This window comes from Cervus elaphus, chromosome 30, assembly GCF_910594005.1.
Source record: "Cervus elaphus chromosome 30, mCerEla1.1, whole genome shotgun sequence".
NCBI lineage: Eukaryota > Metazoa > Chordata > Mammalia > Artiodactyla > Cervidae > Cervus > Cervus elaphus.
The window spans coordinates 83,891,184-83,911,985 of record NC_057844.1 but is presented as its reverse complement, the minus strand read 5'-3'; the positions used below and the strand labels follow the sequence as shown (position 1 = coordinate 83,911,985).

The 20,802-nt window shown below is 49.1% G+C and overlaps 1 protein-coding gene across 1 annotated transcript in view; it reads left to right on the top strand.

Annotated features, from left to right (window-relative positions):
• COL4A1 (collagen type IV alpha 1 chain) overlaps window positions 1–20,802 on the top strand; it is a 133,609-nt gene that overhangs the window by 60,908 nt on the left and 51,899 nt on the right. Inside the window, 2 exon segments of the mRNA XM_043892467.1 lie at window positions 20,363–20,452; window positions 20,536–20,580. Coding sequence (XP_043748402.1) covers window positions 20,363–20,452; window positions 20,536–20,580 — 135 coding nt within the window.

Here is a 20,802-nt window from a genome sequence, read left to right as displayed (position 1 = left end):
TCCAGTCTTCCTGATGGCGTGTGCCATTTCACGTTAGTTTCTGTTAGCCTCTGTTAACCACTTTCACCAGACACTGCAGCGCCTGTTTGAACAAGAATTTAGGCATTTGCTTGCTCGTCTTGCTGTTCTGGCCGTTTTTGTCCCATTGATTATTGCAGTGATCGCCAGAGATGCCTTGCGTGGCTGTGTTAGTCGCCCAGTCGTGTCCGACTCTGTGACTCCTTGGACTGCAGCCGCCAGGCTCCTCTGTCCGTGGGATTCTCCAGGCAAGAACGCTGCAGTGGGTAGCCATCTCCTTCTCCAAAAATGCGTTAGGAGCCAATATGAACATTTAACATAAAGGATCTTTCTTACTCCAAGGTCACAAGCATATGAGACTTTCTTAGTTGTCATTAAATCTTTGGTAAATTCCCTTTTTGAGACAGGGACTATATTTCATTGCCATTTTTTGAGAATTCATTAGTCTTCAATTTATGCATATCTTTATTTCATCAATCTTTCTTTTAATTTATACATGGGAATTGAAGACAGTGCTTTGTATGTTATACTTTATATATCAATTGGTTATTCTCTTTTCTTATTATTCTTATTATCTCTGTAGCATAGATTTGAGACCTCAAAGATTATTGAAGAACAAGCTTATCTTTCTATTATTTTTTACTAGAACATTGAAAATTTCTTTCCCATAAATGAAATTTAACCACTGTTCTAAATATTAAAGGTGTCATGTTTCTATCCAGATATTTTATTTTTTACTTAAGTAAATGAAAATGAATATTTTTGTGTAAAGTCTGTGGAACTTTGGGTAAATTAACTGATCTGGACTCAATGAATTATTAATAAAAACACTGATTTATTAATTAAGCACTAACTCTGTGGGTGGCACCATACCACGTTTGAATAAGTGAGGATTTCAAAATCTAGTATATTATAATTAAAAAGAAATTTCCTTTTGTTGTGTCTAAGACATGAAGTATAAATGCCAAAAGAGTAGGACTTATAATGTAGGAGGTTCATTTAATAAAATTAAGATTTGTTTAGTGTATTTATAATTACTTGTGTTGTTTTTGAAACTGGTTGGGAATCTCTGTTTTTATAAATGCTTTGAGCATTTCCCAAAGGGCAGTGGCGGTCAGTTCAGCCTTTCCCCAGACGTGGTCCTCAGTCCACCTGGAGCATGTTCTTGCTGTGGCCTCTGGAATGGAATACCGAGGGGTGCTCCAGTGTTATTGGAGGAGGACAGATAAGTCTGGGGACACAAGCTGCAGCCCAGGACATCTCAGAACCTTTCGTTACAGCTTTGGAACCTTCAAGGGTGGCTTATCCCATGTGGTTTTCCAAACTCACTTGATTACAGACCCCTTCTGTTTCTCAAATCAAGGAGCAGCCATTACGAAAGGCTACTTGGTAGGATAAGAGCCTAGGTTCTCGTGTGTATTCCACCGCCTCCTAGCTGAGTGTGTTCCACCAAGTCATCTGGCCGAGTTCTCCTGAGAAAAAGGGAAATGACGTTTGACCTACAGTTCCCAGTCTTGCTGAAAGGATCAGGTGAAAGGTATGGAACCTAAAAAGCACTCGGGACGTTTAAAATGTCATGTAGGTACACATCATTTTAGCAGCAGCTGAATTCTGAAGTTGGGGTGAATATGGCGATGAGTTCGCTCGCTGGTGCAGTTGGGGGCTGGATTCTCAAACCTGAAGACGTGGGCAAGCTGAGAACTTGTCGGTTCACAGAGAAGGACCGGCTCCATCAGGACAGAAGCTTCTCCCAGCACCTGAGTCAGAGAGATGTCAGATGTTTGTAGAATCACAGCACCATTGTTGGGAAGCCTGTTTGTAGCTTTTGGATGCGTTCGGTGGAGGAAAAATGAGACGTTCTCACTTGGGAGGTCTGTCTGGAACAACCATCCAATTTCTAGTCAACACTGTGATTTTATCATCCATTTCCAGACTCATTAGGGGAACCAACTCTCCTGTTATTCACCCTCCTTACATTTTAAGTACCTCTATAGGTTTTTCCTGTTAACTGCTTTTCCTGACACCCGTATAATTACAAGCAGTATCCAAACTCTTCTTCTCCCCAAGTCAACTTAGCTCGTTCGAGGTATTTTTAAAGGGGAACTTCTGAGCAGAATCGCTTTATTTCTGCCACACAATAGATTTCCACCCCCTAAGTGTCCGCCTTGATCGCCTTGGGGTCGAGGCGTCCACCCTGGGCTCTGATGGCGCACTTCTCTTCCTGTGTGCTGGGTGGATGGGTTAACGCACACTCTTTCCTTTTCCATGTTCTCCCTGGTGTCTTGCAATGCCAAGATTTTTTCCAGATGTCTCCTATTTCCTATTTCCACATATTGGACATGAATCATCATCTGGCAGAGTCATCGTGAGAATCAGTGTGGGCTTCCACACTCACCTACTTTTGTCTTTTTGATAGTTTTGTTAGGAAAAAAAAAAAAAGAGGATTTTAAAAAACTATGCCTGAATCCAAGAGTGAAGTATCAACCATATGCCATGGGGAAGCCGTTAGGAGCAGATCCATGCTTAGTGGTTTTATTTTATCCTTCACGCACACGTCTCCCTGTGCGCGGATGTCTCTGGAATATGCTTCTTGGGTACCACAAAGGGGACCGTGAGCCACACCTCCCCCAGCATCCACCTCATCCTTCCTATTTCTCTCCGTTACATGAAATCTGCCCCTTAGCTCTCTGCTTCTGAGACCTGTTAGCTCTCTGCGTCTGAGACCTGTTACACTGGAGATAGATGTTAATCATAAAAATTCTACCTTTCTGGATCTGTAACTGTACTTGGAATGCACCTCATGCAGTGCAACTTTACAAAAGAGTGAGTTGCTCTTCCTTCCACGTTGAGACAGAATAGTAGAAAATTAAAGGTCTGGAGTGGACTCTCGCGTCCTTTAAAGCCCAGAACCGCTCGTGTGAGTGGACACTGTCGTCAGCAGCGCTGAGCCCTGACAGTCCTCATCTTGACTCTTAATAGAAAACGTTATTTTTTCGTAAATAGGATCCTGACCAAACAGTGGTCAGCAGGAACTTAGCTTTCTTCTAGAAGGAGCAAAATGCTGCGTGTTTTAATTCAAGATCAAAGAGTCGGCATCGACCCTGACAAAGCACAGCCGTGCCGTGGATTTTCCTCCTGTTTGCTGGTGGAAGGTCACACGCCATCGAAATACGGTTCTGTTTGGCACGAAGCATGGGATGACTCTGCTGCGTGGGCTTGGAGAACCGCACCCAGAGCAGCATCGCAGAGCCCCGTCCTCCTGGGGTGGCTTGGCGCAGTGCGTGATGAAACAAAGGAGGACGTAGAGGACTCGAGGGGCCAGATGGCCCTGGGGAACGGCTGCCCCAGGGTCTCAGTTTCCCTTCACCAAGCCCCGTGGAAACGTGGAAGTTTCCCGTGCATGCTGCGTCCACGGGTGGTGTAGCCTGCCTCCACAGCTGCGTGGCTTTAAAAAAGCATCATGCTTATCTGGCCCCGAGTCCAGCTGACTTAGGTCTCTTCACTTGGAAATCAGCTCATAGTTCTCCACTCCTCCTTGAATTGCCATCCACACATCCTTCCTGGTTTGAAGTCCCTCTCTGGTCGCCTTCATCAGTATACAGTTGGGCTGACCCTTGTGCTTATAGACCAACCTACAAAGAGCTGGAAGACACTCTGAGTGATGAATGAGAGATGGGATTCTCTCCCATGTGTCTTTGTTAGAGCCTGAGGATTTGTCCACAGTTTATTTTTTTTTAATGAGTGGGTGTTTCATTGTGGCCGCTGACATCCTGTGTTGGTTCACTGATCATAGGTGAGAAAGCCTGGCTCTTGGTTGGCTGGTGTGAACTCTGAGGCCTGCAGTGTCTGGATAAAGACTTGACTGGGAAATGGCTTTCCCTAGGTAGGAAAGGAGCTCAGTCCATCCACGGCGGATGCAGTGAGCTGCCTGCGTCTCCTGTCCCCCACCCGCCTCCATTCCAGGAGTCTTGTTGAGGTTCTGCCCATCAGTGGCTGCAAGCTGACGGATCCAGGGGGTGGCTGGCACCCGTCCTTACCGACGTGACGGCCCCAGGGACAGGTAGCCACCACAGTCACCCCGCCCTGAGTGCTCTGCCGTGAGCCCCGAGGGGGCAGAGAAAGCAGAGCCACGAGGGGGACCCTGTGGGGTCCGGAGCCGAGCTGGTCAGAGACGGGAATCTGAGCTTCCCTGTGGCGGACAGTGGAGTCCAGCCAGCAGGCTCAGGACACATGAGCTGGGCTCCGGTTTTGATCTCCTGTTTTGTTTTGTTTTTAATCACATTTTGCCCTGATTTGTGGTGGAAGATCGGGCACTTTGGGAAAGTGCCGTGGATAGCTGTGTCCTGCTTCTCTAGGCGTCTCGCTTCCTCCTGCGAGACCTCACGTCTTTACAGGGTGGGATGGGCCCGCCTTGTCACTCTTTCTCTAAGCAGGGCCTCTCCCAGGGGAGGTACGTGGATGAACTTTGTTTGCAGACTATCCATCTCTGGATCCGGGAGGCCCGGGAGTGACGCGGTCTCTGCTCCATCGGACATCCACCTGCTCCCCACGGGTGTTGCTGTTCAAATCCTCCCCCCAGGGCTGCCCTGGGTGGCGAGCCTCGGGCCCTGCGCCTCCCCGGCCGGTGCGGCGCCCCTGCAGTTTGCTGTCTCAGCCCCAGTTCAGAGGCGCTCGCACCTCGTCTGACTCTGGACCACACAGGCTGGGCCCTGGGTGCGCCCGGGAGGCCGCGACCTCCCGAGACGGGGGCGGCCTGGCTCCCGGGCTCCTCCCCGCTCCCGCTGCCGGACGCCCCGTTCTTGCAGGAGACCCTGACTTGACAGCTCGTGGAACGCGCCCTGCCTGCTGGGGCAGACGTGATCTACGACTGGAGGAAAACTTCCAGAAAAGCTAATAATAACGCTCGGAAGTACATCTGGGCTTGTGAGCAGAGCGATGGTCTGTTTTAAAGACGCTTTAAAGACGCTGGGTGCGGGTCTCTGCTGAGGACTCGGTTCTCCGGGGTCCCCCTGGGTCTGGGGCTGTGGGGGTGGCCGCTGGGGCTGAGGTCTTCGGGGCCGCGTCCCCACCCCTGGGGCTCTGAAGATGCTCCGGTGCCCTCCGCCTTGGCCCTGGGCATACACCCGGGTCCCCGCATGGGCCACATGGCTCTCTGTCCTTCTCTGGAGCCGTCTGCCCGTCCTGCTCCGCCCCGCAGGCCACGTGCCCCGCCCCCAGGCCTCACGCCCCACCCCCAGACCTCATGCCCCGCCCCCAGACCTCATGCCCCGCCCCCGCCCAGCCTGAGCACCTGCCTCCTTCACTCACCTGCTCGGGCACACCACGTTCTCTGGGGCCTGCCTTCCCCCTGTATCTCCCCTGCTTGCGTGCACACACACACACACAGGAGTGTACACACGTGCACACACCCTTTTTGCCTAGATCCCTTCCCCGCCCCAACCCCCAACTCCTCTGTCCCCTGCGGTTGGTTGGGCTTCTAGCCGGGGGTCTTTTCCTCTTTCTTCATGGGCCAGGACTCTTCCTGGATGTGATGGGGACTCCAGGGTGCCTAGTCAGGAGGGGGACGTTAGAGCCGGCGGGGTGGGGGCCCAGGCCTCTTGCAGCGAAGAGGCAGCCACGCTCTCTGCAGCGGTCGGTGGGGTCACCCAGAGCAGTGTGGACTCAGGCCGGGGGGGCCCGGGGAGCCCAGCCTTTTGTGGGGAGGGGGGCTGTCCCGAGCCGCCTCTCCGATGCCGGACCCGCCTCTCACGGGCTGGCCCTCTAAGGATCTGGCTCGCGGCGCCGTGTTCATCTGGGCCCTTGTGACTGGGGTGCGTTTCTCAACCGGAAAAGGAGTCTTGGCGTTTTGATCTCAGTCTCCAGCAGGGAGAGGGTGGACTCGGAGCTCTTAAACTTTCAGAATCCGCGTGTCCACTATCTCTGATTTCAGGGCTGCCCTGTAGAGGCCAGGGGTTCCTAGAGCTTTGCCCCGGCTGCCCTTTCTGAAGTGTAATTTACCAGAAGGAGCCGAGGTATGCAGTCAGCACCACTGGGCCTCGCTGGATGTCAGCACGCCACTGGTATGCAGTCAAGGTCAGAGGCTCCCTTGATCTAAGCGCGGAAGGTCAGGCCATAACGGGCTGGCACTTTTCAGGCAGACATGTCCTCAGCCTCAAATGCTTTCTCAGTGATGTATGCGGAGAGGGCAGGAATGTGATTCAGGGCGTTTAGCTCCCGCGCCTTCCTCATTCACTTCTCGAGCCTGCTGATGTGGAAGGTAGCAGTTCTTGAGCTCCCTGGGTCTCCCCTCCCTTTTCTCTGTTTTGAGAAGTCTCAGGACACCCACACAGTGTCAGTCGTGATCGTGTGGACGCAGGAAGCGGTGTCTGTCCCTTCGTTGTGCCTCTTCCCGCTTTCCAGACCCCTTCCCAGGTGGGTGACCCCAGGCGGTGTGCCCAGAGCCTGAGGTCACCAGGCACGCCTCTCCTGGGGCAGAGGGAGGGAGCTGGGAGGCCGGGCACACTCCAGACGGATGCAGGGCAGGACTCCGTGAGCCTCTTCATGAGCCCCTGGGGTAGGGCCAGCTCCCTGTCACTGTCATATTTGTTCCTCTGAAATTCTGCACCCAGCTGTTCAACTGCAGTCCGTTTACGTGGAACATCAAATAGCTGTTGGATGATTACTTCTCATCCATCTCTCACCTTAGGTGCTGGTCCTCCCCGTGGAGAAGCGTTGTTTGGAAGCCTGTTTGTTCTTTCAGGATGTCTGGGGGGCTCCCCCTGGCTTGGAATTCTCATGGGAGCTCAGGAATTTTTACAAAGTTGGCAATTTCATATCTGGAATAGGAGAGAAGGGAAGGCTACCTCAGGGTGCTTGACTGATCAGCCTCCTGTGGCCAAAGAGAAATTGCCCCTGTGGTTCTGTTGGGTGACGCAGACCCCCAAAGTGCGGAACGCGAGGGGGCATCGCCAGAGGTTGGGTCTGACCCCTATCAGCATTAAGTAACTTAGAATAAAAAAAAAAAAACCAGGAAGCTGTCTTCTAGTAAATTGAACCTAAACACCTCTGAAAAATAGATAGAGTAAAATAGCATTAAATAAGATACTGCTCATTTAAATTTTTTAATAATTTGACCATGCCTCTGGGTAAAAATGTATGCCCACATTATCTTTTGAAAACAGACTGCTGCTTTTGTGAACAACATTGAAGTGAAGGTTATTTGTAAGTATTTAAGAAGGAGCTATTGTGTTAATTTGTGCACCCTTATTTGGGATTGATTGTGCAATCATATGCTTTTTCTGGGGCTTCCCTGGTAGCTCAGTGGTGGTAAAGAACCCACCTGCCAATGCAGGAGATGTGCGTTCGATCCCTGGGTGGGGAAGATCCCCTGGAGGAGGAAATGGCAACCCACTCCATTAGTCTTGCCTGGGAGATCCCATGGACAGAGGGGCCTGGTGGGCTACAGTCCATGGGGTCCCAAAAGAGCTGGACATGACTTAGTAACCAAGCAGCGACAACGATGCTTTTCCTCACTATTCAGTTTTAAAATCATTCTTGACCAGAAAATCGCCCTCAACGTCTCGTTCCATTTCTTTCCTGAAGGCGCCATATGTTTTAACACATACTGTGGTCTTTTCTGAAAACAGGGTAAAATTCGGGTATTAGGATCGATCTTACCTCGGCTCTTTCTCATTGAGGAGGCTGCGCTAAGTGTAGGTTTTGTGGAACCTCAAGGTTGGCCCGTGTTGTGTTGTATTATGTGCGGAGTTGATTTGTCATGTCTTCACCTCCTTGGCCCTGTTCTGATCTTGATGAATGAAGCCTTGATGTTATTGCAGCATGTTGGGGCAAGTGTTATTAGCCATGTGATAACAGTCAGGGAACCTGGTTGGAGGGAAAGCAGATCATTTGGGGGCATCAGAATGCGTGTGTTTTCTCAGGTCCTCATGGAATGAACAGAAGAGGAGGGTCCCGGGGCCTCTGTCATCTCAGCTGGATGGGCTGGTGACGTGCTGGCCTCAGAAAGACTCAGGCTGACACCGGAGAGTAGACACAGCTCCCTGGTCTTGAGAAGAATTACTATCAAACATGCTTATTAAGGAAAAACTGAAAAACCCGGTGCATAACATAGAGGAGGAGTTTCCTAAAACGGTCGTGTTTTTCTAAATACTCAAGAAATTCTTAGTCTCCTGTGTTAAGTTTAGCCACAAAAACAAGAATGAGATAATTCATGGGTCATGACCCGTAGCATCAAAAAAGCGACGACACTGCATTTCCATTCTCTTTTAAAATACTTTGTGGCCTTATAGGAAACGCCGGGAACCTGATAGAAACTTAATGATAGATGCAAAAGGGATGGTTTAAATGGACCACCGTCAGGAGGGTTTGGTTTGTAAACATTTGTTCAGTGTTTCAGGCAATGCAGGGTCACTCTGAAAACTCCATCAAACCAAATCTGACTGTTACAAGATCCCATGGGGAAGGGAAGCAGAGGCAGGGTCCTATCTTAAGAGGGTGAAATGGATTTTCAGGGAGTCCACGTGATCGATGCTCCAGCCAGGACTGAAATCTTTTGGTTCCTAAATCAGAGTTCTTGCCTCATCACACAGCATCATCAGTCCACTATGAGAATGCAAAGTAGGGTTCCCCAAAGGTCTGCTCAGTCACCCAGAGCAGGGGTGCTTATTTTCGTAGTCAAGTTTGAAATGGAATTCCTACACCAGCGCCCTCTTGGTAGGTTTATATTATTTCTCTGGAACCTTTAGCATTTTGTGTTTCCTTACTCACTCATGAAAGTATTTAGTGAGTACCTACTGTGTACTATCTGTGCCAGGTTTGGGGGCCGGGGGCACCCAGGGCACCCCTGGGAGGGTGCCTCTAAAACCCAGTTTGAATAGATAATTGCATTGAACATTTTTCTAAGAAAACATTTTTTCTTAATTGCCAATTGGCAGTTTCTCTAAAGGTTAAACCTTAAGAATACCTTGCATGCCTTTTATATTAGTAATGATAATTGTTATTGTCAGAATAGTCCTTTTGCATTTTTTCATATTTACTGTTAGCACAGACTTTTTAAAAAAAAACCTCCCTGACCTAGATTGTGGCATTTCCTGACTTTTATGTGCCCTAATTTTGTTCAGGATGCACGCACTTCCAGGACCTTGTCACACACCCACGTTCATTTTCAAGTTCAAGTTAATAACATCCTTAGCTATGGTAACAAGAAAACCCTCCAAGGACTATTTAGACATTGTGCACTAATTGGTATTTCTAAAATTTGCTGATAACATACAGTGCATCTCTTTAAACCTCAGGGTTGTTGGTTTGGAGGTAGTAAAAATAAAGCAAAGTGTCTTTTTGAGAAAAATGATGCCTTTTTCCTTGTCTGAACTCCAAAAGCTCCTAACCTCCCATTGTTATATTGTTTTCAGTCATTGTGTTCCTTCAGGCTCACTCGTCCCCCCACATCTTTAAGTTAGGACTCAGGATTTTGATAAAAAGCGAGTGAGCACCAGCACCAGGGACTTTAAAACACAGAAAAGGCGCTTGTGCTGGCGAGTAAAGCTGCAGTTTTGCAGGCAGGTTCTCGGCCCCTCTGAGGCCTCTGAGGCCGCTGGGGCGGCCTTGTGCTGCTCTGGGCACTTGAGGCGAGGCCCGCACCTGCCAGGCCCGTTCCCGGCTTTGGCTGGATCTTGCCCCCTCCTCCCTGCAGTGCGCGACATACACGACCTTCCAGGGCCACCAGCTTAGGGGGCTCCAAGCTGCTGTCAGGTTCCTTTTATGTCTGTATTGCTGTTCTGCTTTAAAGGACAAGTTTTAAGTCTGTACTGATTGTGAAGTAATAGGTTTAGGCAGAAACATTCCTGATTTTGATTTTCAAGAACACCCCATATCACCTTTTGGGGAAGCTATTAAAATCTGGTTGGATTTTTTTCCCCCTTCCTAAATGATAAAAGAAAGACCAGAGAAGGTTCTTCAAATAAATTTTACCAGCAGTTGGATATTTAGAGACTGTTTCTTAGAGACCTCTTACTACCATATTTGTACCTGTTTTGCTCAATTTAGTTGTTTCAAAAAGTACTATTTCCAGTCACTTAGAAAACTGAATTTACTACCCACACCGTGTTATTGTTAGATTCCCCTTGTATTATTGTTAGATTCTGGGTTTAAAAAATGGGTGCAGAAAGGAGTCTGAAAAACATCCACAATTCATGTTATTTCTAGGGTCACAGCATTTACGTTACTTAATAGCCTCCGTGTTCAGGTGACTAGTTTCATAGTTAATTTTAATCACATTTTTTATTGAAGTATAGTTGATTCCCAGTGTTGTGTTAGTCTCTGCCGTACGGCAGAGTGAACCATCTATACATATCCACTCTCTTTTTCTCATTACATTTTTTAATTCAAATTAAAATTCATTCCCTTAGTGATCTGTGTTGCAGGTTTATAAAAAATGATTTCTCTTAGCTGTACCTGCACTGATATCTTCAGTGGCACTAAATGTTTAACATTAGTATATTAAGATCACGAATATTTAAGAGAAAAAGGCTGAATGCTTTCAGGGTCTCCGGGGGGAAAAGTTTGATGGGGGGAAGTGTGATCCCACAGCGCCCTCTAGTGGCAGAAAGCCAGAGCCCTTGGGGGCTTTCTTGTTCAGTTGCCAAGTCGCGTCCACCTCTTTGCGATCCTTTGAACTGCAGCACGCCAGGCTTCCCTGTCCTTCACTATTTCCCGGAGCTTGCTCAAACTCATGTGTATGGAGTCAGTGATGCCATCCAACCGTCTCGTCCTCTGCTGACCTCTTCTCCTCCTTCCTTCAGTCTTTCCCAGCATCAGGGTCTTTTCCAGTGAGTCGGCTCTTTGAATCAGGTGGCCAAAGTGTCACCAAAGTATCACTTTAGCTCCAGCATCAGTCCTTCCAATGAATATTCAGGGTTGATTTCCTTTAGGATGGACTGATTTAATCTCCTTGCAGTCCAAGAGACTCTCAAAAGTCTTCTCCACCTAATCACAGTTTGAAAGCATCAATTTTTTGGTGCTCAGCCTTCTTTATGGTTCAACTCTCACATCCGTACACGACTACTAGAAAAACCATAGCTTTGACTCTATGGACCTTTGTTGGCAAAGTGATGTCTCTGCTTTTTGATATCTGTCTAGGTTTGTCATAGCTTTCTTTCCAGGGAGCAAGCATCTTTTAATTTCATGGCTGCAGTCACCTTCTGCAGTGATTTTGGAGCCCAAGAAAATAAAGTCTGTCACCGTTTCCACTTTTTCCCCATCTATTTGCCATGAAGTAATGGGACTGGATGCCACGATCTTAGTTTTTTGAATGTCGAGTTTTAAGACAGCTTTTTCACTGTCCTCTTTCACTTTCATCAAGAGACTCTTTAGTTTCTCTTCCCTTTCTGCCATTAGGGTGTTTTCATCTGCATATCTGAGGTTGTTGATATTTCTTCCGGCAGTCTGGATTCCAGCTTGTGAGTCATCCAGCCCAGCGTTTCTCATGATGTTCTCATGCCTCTTTTACTGTTTCTTAACTTAATATGATAGATTAGGTGTAAAAGTTGTCTTCAAATTGCTTTGTGTTTAGGAGTTCTTGGCCACCTGATGGGAGGAGCCAAGTCATTGGAAAAGACCCTGATGCTGGGAGAGATTGAGGGCAGAAAGAGAAAGGGGCAACAGAGGATGAGATGGTTAGATGGCATTATTGACTCAATGGACATGGGTTTGAGCAAACTCCGGGAGATGGTGATGGACAGGGACGCCTGGTGTGCTGCCGTCCAGGGGGTCATAAGGAGTCAGACACGACTGAGCCACTAAACAACAACCACCACCTCAGTGAAGGGATGTTTGGCTGAGATTCCGCGGATGTGCTGGGATGCTAAGGGGTGGTGGGGGATAGGGAATGAGCAGTTTTGGCCTGGGAGGTGGTTGAGAGCCTGGACTTGGGCTGAAGTCCAGAAGAGGATGGATGTGAGTGGAGGGGGATCGGACCGGGGTCCACAGGAAAACCCATTGAGACACTGAACCTTCACATTTAAATTTGAATGTGTTAATGGAGCATGAGGAAACACAGTGGAAACACAACTCTGCTGTCTGATGGGAAAGTGGATGAAGCTATCGATTAAAGATGAACTGGAACTGTATACACAGGATTTGATGGAATACACCCACCAGACTTTGGAAAAACATTATCAAAATATTTTTCTTTTCTTTCTAATTTGGGAAGCTGACTACTTGGGGGAATGACTTTAAATATTTATACTTAAAATATTTTAAGCAGATTACTGCTTTGGAGTAAGAATTAACAAAAGTGTTTTAGGCTAACTTTTTCAGAAAGAGCCTGAGACGAATTAATGAAGAAAATATTTGCTGTTGAAGACCCTTGCCACTGCTGACAGCTTTCATCTTTGAACGCCATCGCTGATACTCAGCTGTAATGACAGAGGAAAGTCTGGAATTTATTTACGAGTCCTAAGAACCTTTGGAAAATTTGAAGTTTTTTTCCACCAGCAATTTATCAGTCCTCAAGTTTGCCTGTCGTTTTAGTAAGTTTTTCACTGGATCAACAAAGCTGGAAGGTTTGTTTGCTTTTAGCTGGCTTTTGGGGAAGAGTTTTAAATTGTTTATAGTAACAAGGCACTCAGGGCTCCTTCAGGTTATTCTTGGGTTGAAGAATGGTTCTTTAGAAGTGTTTTGTGAAGAACTTTTTACAATTCATTATTTTTTTCTCACCAGGTGACATGCAGAGTGGATTTTGGTAGATCATAAAGTATCTACAGTTTTATTTCTTGGCAAATGTTGACTAATCAATAACATTTATTGTCTGTTTCCTCTGTGATTGGTGCTCTGCTCGTTTCATATTATGTATGATTTGAGCTTAGCACTTAGCTTACCTTAGTTAGTTTAGCTTAGTTAAGTCACTCAGTCGTGTCCGACTCTTTGCGACCCCGTGGACTGTAGCCCACCAGGCTCCTCCATCCATGGGGTTCTCCAGGCAAGAATACTGGAGTGGGTTGCCATTTCCTTCTCCAGGGGATCTTCCTGACCCAGAGATCGAACCCAGGTCTCCCGCATTGTAGGCAGACGCTTTAACCTCTGAGCCACAAGGGAAGCCCGAGCTTAGCCCTAGCAACCAGCTTTCCCAGCAGTGTTGAAATTCCTAGAATTGTGCCTGAATTCATCATGGGTGCAAATAATGTTTCCAGATCGGGGTTTATCCAGCGGGAACCTCCCCTTGAACACGGCCTCTCGGGGAGACTTCTGTGCTAGTGGTGGGTCAGTGGGCAACGTGAAGCTGCTGACCCACCAGCTGGGCGTGGGTGGCCCTTGTCCATTGGATGGACTCAGCTCCAGGGGCTGGGAGTGTCTGCTCAAGAGCCCTGGGGCGGAGACCCCAGCGTCGGAGCTGTGGTCCACGTGTCAGCAGAGAGAGGAAGGCTTTCCGACGACTTGCTGTGCCCCCAGCCAGCTCCGTCTCCTGAACCTCGCCACCGTGTCTGTTCCACTTCTCATCAGTTCAGTTCAGGTCAGTCGCTCAGTCGTGTCTGACTCTCTGCGACCCTATGAACTGCAGCACGCCAGGCCTCCCTGTCCATCACCAACTCCCAGAGTTTACCCAAACTCATGTCCATCAAGTTGGTGATGCCATCCAACCATCTCATCCTCTGTCGCCCCCTTCTCCTCCTGCCCCCAATCCCTCCCGACATCAGAGTCTTTTCAAATGAGTCAGATCTTCGCATCAGGTGGCCAAAGTATTGGAGTTTCAGCTTCAGCATCAGTCCTTCCAGTGAACACCCAGGACTGATCTCCTTTAGGATGGACTGGTTGGATCTCCTTGCAGTCCAAGGGACTCTCAAGAGTCTTCTCCAACACCACAGTTCAAAAGCATCAATTTTTCTGATCTCAGCTTTCCTTATAGTCCAACTCTCACATCCATACATGACCACTGGAAAACCCACTTTTTATACAAACCCGGTTACCTGCAGCTTCTGAAGTCTTTGAGAGCACGTCACCACTAGCCTGCCGATGGCCAAGGAGAGGAATGTCGAGGTGCGTGTGGTGAGGGGCCACGTAGGGTCTGTTTGCCCAAACCGGCCCCAAGGGTGAGAAGGGACTGAGTGGGCCCAGGAGGCTCTTGGGAGAGAGGCTGGATCTTACGGAACATGAAGGCCGTGGACGCAGGAGCCTTTTTAACACCTCACTGACTCTTCTCATCCTCTGCATGTGAAAAGATGGGGAATGCACACTCATGGCCAGAAGACTCTCAGAAATGCTCTTCTCCCCACCCCCGCTCCAGCTCCTGGCGTATCCCCTCAGAGCCAGTGGAGACGACTACGCCAGGAGTCCTCCTACCGACCATCTCGAGTGAAAGGGCACCAAACCTGGAGAGAGAAAATGACACTTAGGGGAAGAAGATAAACAAGAGGAAGCCGTGCTCTGGGTGCGAGAGGATTTTACCCTTTCCTAATTTAATATCAGGAGAAGGAAATGGAAACCCACTCCGGTATTCTTGCCTGGAAAATCTCATGGACAGAAGAGCCCAGCGGGCTACAGTCCATAGGGTTGCAAAGAGTCTGACACAACTGAATGACTTAGCATGCATGCAATTTAATATTAAAATGTTAAATGCTTGAAGTAGCAACAATGATAGAGCAGATGTGTGAAACAGCCTTCGGTATTATATTTAAAGAAATGTAGCCTATTTTTATGGGTTTCCCTGGTGGCTCAGCTGGTAAAGAATCCGCCTTCAATGCAGGAGACCTGGGTTTGATCCCTGGGTTGGGAAGATCCCCTGGAGGAGGGAAAGGCTACCCACTGCTGTGTTCTGGCCTGGAGAATTCCATGGACTGTATATCCATGGGGTCACAAAGAGTCAGACAGCCTATTTTTCAGTCTTTCTAATTGAAGTATGGTTGATTTACAATGTGTTAATGTCTACTGTACAGCAAGGTGATTCCTTTATATATATATATTGTTGAGTCGCTATATATACGTGCTTTTTCATATTCTTTTCTGTTACGGTTTATCTTAAGATATTGAGTACAGTTCCCTGTGCTGTCCAGTAGCACCTTGTTATGTATCCATCTGGTATGTAGTAGTTTGCACGTACTAACCCCAGACTCCTAATCCTTCACTTCCCCAAACGTGGTCTGCGTTAGATCGACATATACCTTCTCTTAAGGTTCTGGGTGTATGTCTGGCGGTGCAGAGGAGAATCAGTGTTCTCGTCTTCCTCTGGGGAAAACCAGGCCCTTTCAGGCTTCTGCTCATGTGTGTCCCCCTTCTCCTCCCCCTGTAATAGTCGCAGGATTTCTGCCGTGATGTCCAGTGTCCTGGTGTGAATGAAGCCCAGTGGGGCTTCGTCCCGGAGTTTTTCCATGACCCCGTGACATCCATCCTTGCCTTCCCACCACTTTCCCAGCAGCATCGGCATTCAGGAAATGATCCTGCAGATGTCTGATCTTGCTGGGCTCCAGGAATCAGGCTGGTGGAATTTTTGGCTCAGCCCCGAAGGCCCCCATTCACTGTGACCCGTGGTCCGAAATCGTTTCCCCAGCACTGAGGACTTGGTGAGCGCTGGCTCCAAACGCACATACTTTCATTCCCTCAATTATTTGCAGCCTTGCTTGGACGTTGAAATCTCAAGGCCCCAAAGAGCTGACTCAGTGTCCCGTCCCGCCCACGGCCCTCTCCTCCTGTTTCCTCTTTGGCTGGCGGTTCCAGGCTCTATGGTGCCCGTGGGGCTTTAAATTGGGCAAGGGAGACCAGGGACTCCGTCCTGCCCAGCAACCATTTTACTTTCTTTTAAAGCTCTCAGGCTATGAAGATAAAGTCCTCCCTCATCGTAAGTTTATGTGATTCTGCTGGTTAGTTCGCCATCCATTCACCAACTTTCAAAGTCTGTGCCAAACGCTGAATGAATGAGAAATACCTCTGCCTGTGAAGTGCTTAACTTCCGAGAGATGAACGCCCACTGCGGGACCTCTCAGTCAGCACCCTTTGCTGGCTGTGTTCGGCTTTCCGATGGGTGAACAAGCGCGTGTAGATGTTTCTGCCCCTCACGGTCGGTCCCCGGCTGAGAGAGGGCCCAGGGCTCGGGCAGGACTTTTCCTTGGCCATCAGTCCATGGTGACCATCCATGAACGTATCATTTTAAAACTGAGGAAATGATTCAAAGTCCGGCTCAAAGACAGTGATCCCATGTTAGCTGTTGAAACAAGCGTAATGGGGCCTCTGAGTGTCAGATGATTAAAGGCGGCTTATTCTGATATATTTCCTGTTAATTTCAGCTTTTTTTGTTATTGATGATGATGTTTTCTATGTTATCCTTAGAACCGCCACACTTTTTCAGCCTCGCCATCCTGGGGGCTTTATTAGTATTTGGAGGTTTGACTGAGATTTGAAGGGGATAATGTATTCTAGTGTTGGATTTCAGTCATGAACTTTGTAGGTATTTTAAGAGGAAGGGAAATAATTGGACATTATTTTTAAAAAACTCTTCTATTCCCACGTTTTATGGATTTTTAAAAAATCTCCTTCTGTCGTTCTCTCCTTCTTTAGATAATGTATGATACAAAACTTGTAAGTTATTCCATGCATGAAACTCTATTTCATGCCTAATTTAGAATGGCTAATTTTGATACCAAGATCATTCTCCATGGCTATATTCTTTCTTCTTTATAGCATGCTATTTTCTCTTCTCAGATTCTGAATTTCCTCATTTGAAGATAGAATGATAGTCACTTCCATGATTGGTGTACAAGGTTGTTTTAAATTAGTGTGGTAGACTGCCCTGATGTTGAGGAGTAAAGCTGTAACAGGCCGTTGTCTCAAATCGTTTTGCGTAGGATGGTACACGCTTCTCACTCTGCGTTCTCGCTGCCGTGGTAACCGTGACAGTGGGGCTCACAGGGGCCCCCAGGGCCTCTCGGGCCCTGCCTGCAGCACACCGCGGGAAGGAGATGGCTGAGGGGCCCTGCCTCTTGCTGATTTCCACCGTGCACACTCGGCCTTGAGCCCCAGAGCACGACGGCTCACCGCTGCTGAGTCTGGCTTCGAAAGGACTGGCAGGAAGAACCTTCGCCTCGCCTGCCCAGCTCTCTGCTTTCCCCGTGACCCTCGTGGAGACTTGCTGAAAGCTTGGAGGGAGAGTCGGGCCGGCCTGCAGCGTGTGGGGTGTCCCGGCTGATTGTGTAGCCGTTCGAATTCTTATCCTGCCTGTTTGCTCTGCTCTGGTGCCCAGGATAACCTGCGGGATACTAGATTATTCGTGTCTGAACAAAAGACTAGGAAACTTAAAAAAAAAAAAATATGTGCGAGATGGCGAGAGCGATGTCCGCGGAGGAGTCACTTCCTCTTTGGCTACTTAACTCCAAAACTCCTGGGATCTGGGGCTTGCTCAAGTGTTCCGGTGACATTTGGGAAAGAATGCGTTCTGCGGCGAAGGCCAGGACTTGGGAATTCAGATTTCTGAATTCTGTTCCCAGCAGCACACAGGGGTCAGCCAGTGACATGTGACACGTCAGTAAAACATCGGGTCCTAATTTCCTTATCTGTGAAATGGACATAAAAGGGGCGAACTTGCTGTGGGCGAGCTATTTAATATTTGCTGGGAACCAGCTTGCTCTAGTGACCTAGAAAAAACAGGGACCGAGGTAGAGGCTGACCTCATTTCTATTTTTGGTTTTGGTGCTGACTCAGTGAGAAACTTGTAGGAATCAGCTAATCTGGCGCTGGGCCTCCATGCCTTCCACGATGAAAACGAGAATTATAAAATCTTATCTGTGCTGGGCCTCCTGGTGATGCTGCCAGTGTTAACCAAGTACTAAAAATACGCCACCCCGCACGTTAGGAAGCTTTTCTGCCGACGTGCCTTTGACATCTCCTTCCCATCACATGCCAGGCTATTTGAGGACACTCCATTCAACGTTCCTTTACTTTTCAGCCAGCTGTTTGGAGTTCAGTTCTATTTGGGGCCGAATCTTCCCATATCTGAATCTAGGGAGGAGGCTGATCTGATGTCAGCGTGCCGTCCATCTCCAGCTCCAGGAATTTGGGCATTCGCGTCTGCTGTCGTTTTAGATGAAGAGTGAGTGCCTTTAAGGAGCTTTACCCTTGGACACGTCTCAGCCTGAGAATGTTTTCCTTTCCCAGGGAGGCCGAGCCGGCGCTGTGTCCAGGCCTCTGCAGGGCCGGGCGTGTTTGCATCTGCTTTTCCTGGTTGGTCCCCGGATGCAGCTGGTCTAGGCGGCTGCGCCAAACTGCAGAGCTTGGCTTTCTCTCCCCCGCTTAGTCCTGTTTGATGGGCTCCTCTGGAGTTAGAAATCACGGGCTTCTTCCCCATGGGTTCACACGCTGTTTCCACCCTCCTGCCAATGACACCCACAATCCGTGGAGGCCCAGTGGATGGAGACTTCTGTTCAGAACCACATTTCTACTTTTCAGAAAAATGCTGGGACTTCCCTGGTGGTCTAGTGGTTAAGAATCTGCCTGCCAGTGCAGGGGACGTGGGTTCGATCCCTGCTCCAGAACAGCCCGCGTGCCGTGGGGCAGCCAAGCTCACCGCCACTGCTGAAGCCCCGGCATCCTAGAGCCCGCGCTCTGCAGCAGGAGAAGCCGCCGCAGTCAGAGCCCCGAGCTCCACAGCTGGGGAGCAGCCCCGCTCGCCGCAGCTGGAGGGAGCCCGCGTGCGCAGCGGAGACTCCGTGCAGCCAGAAATCATCATAAACATGTTTTTTAAAATGCACAGGCGCATAATTCTCCTGCAAGTTCTGGGACTTGCAAGTTCTGAGCGGTTTGGAAAGAAGGATGACTGGGAGTTTCTGTTCTGTGTTCTTTCATTTATGCAACATTGGAAATCTTCAAGTAGCTCTTGGTAATGTGCTATTTGGGAAGGGTGACTGTTTGTTTACCCCCAGGTGGCTTCCCAGGTGGCGCTAGTAGTAAAGAACCCTTCTGCTCACGCAGGAGGCATAAGAGACGCGGGCTGCATCCCTGGGTGGGGAAGATCCCCTGGAGGAGGGCGTGGCAACCCGCTCCAGTATTCTTGCCTGGAGAATCCCATGGACAGAGGAGCCTGGTGGGCTACAGTCCAGGGGGTCCCCTTTGAACTAACATAACTATGGGGGAAGTAAGGAATCCTGTCTATAATCTCTGACGTGCCTTCTATTTTTAAAAACTGGCTAAAGATGCTTACTCAGTTTGATCATGAGGTTGCGTTGAAGTCCATATGCATGCTCATTCGCTGTCATGTCTGACTCTTTGCGACCCCATGGACTGTAGCCCACCAGGCTCCTCTGTCTGTGAGATTCTCCAGGCAAGAATACTGGAGTGGGTTGCCTTTCCCTTCTCCAGGGGATCTTCCTGACCCAGGGATCGAACGCATGTCTCCTGCATTGGGAAATAGATTCTTTACCACTCTGCCACCTGGGTATGAAAAAGTCCATATCCTGTGAAGAAAATAGGTTTTCTTGGATTCTTGTCCCCATTTGGGGCTATTTCCCATGGACAGTCTAAGTGTGGCTGTTTTCTGCAAATATCCTTAATGAGGCCACTGCGTTGTTGATGCCTGTACAGGAAACCACATTCCCAGGATCGAACGGTAGAACCTCATCTCTCCACATTCTTGTCCCGCTTGTATTTCTTCCTGTTAGTTCCGTCCAGCCTGAATTACCTTCTTCCATCTCTTCATGCATTAATTTTGTTTTCATCTTTCAAGGGCCACATCAAGGCCCAACATCCCAGTCTTTCTGAATCGCAGCCACGTGTGTGCACCAAACAGTATTCATTATTAAAAAAAATAGGTTGCCTTTTTTTTCCACGTGGGCAGAGACTGTAATTCAACCTTGATTCTACCTTTGCACAAAGGCAGTTTTTTAGAGAGGTTCAGGGAGGCCCGTCATCATACTGTTGATGGCACAGAGAAGTCTCAGCATCTGATGCTGAAACTCCGACCACGAGCTTTGCCTCCACAGCCCTGAAGGGAAGCCTTGATGGAGTTTGCCCTCAGAATCTCAGTGCCGTGTCTGTCAACACAGCATCACTCATCAAAGGAGGTTATAAACAATTTAGTGAAAAAACAAAAGCCCAACTCTCCGTTCTTTTATTTGCCCAACAAGTTACTTAGCATTTGGAGTGTAGTATATAGAAAGCGTTGGGCCAGGGTCATCTGTGGCCATTCCTGCCCTCAAGGGCGCTTAAAGACAGCAGAGACGTGTCCGACTTGGGTCGCAGCCGGCAGCATCTTTTCTCAGACGCTCTGGCAGGCGGGATGCGGGGTGATGCTGACCGAGGCCCATTTCTGCTCTTTCCTCTGCTCCCTCCGATCCACCCTCCATCTCACTGGCTCCCTCCTCCTCCGCAGGGAGAAAGAGGCCTCCCGGGGTTACAAGGGGTCATCGGGTTTCCCGGAATGCAAGGACCCGAGGGGCCGCAGGGACCACCAGGACAAAAGGTGAGCTTGGCTGTCACGGGCGCGGGGGCTGGGGGGTGGGCCTGAGATCGTCCGGGTCATCGTGTTGTGTCTGTTCCTTCCAGGGTGACACCGGCGAGCCCGGACTGCCAGGCACTAAAGGGACGAGAGTGAGTAGAGGGGCCGCTGGGTCGGTCACGCCTGTGGGCGGGCTCTGATACAGCGATGCTTCCAGGGGGAGGGCTCGGGAAGCCTCACTCCGCCTGCCTCCAGACCACTCGGGGGCGTCTCTCCCGTCCCCCCTGCTCTGGGCCCCTCCGTCCGCCTCTGTCCTCGGCGCGGACAGCGGTTGCCCTGGGAGCCGGGCCCCAGGGTGACAGGTCCACATCCCC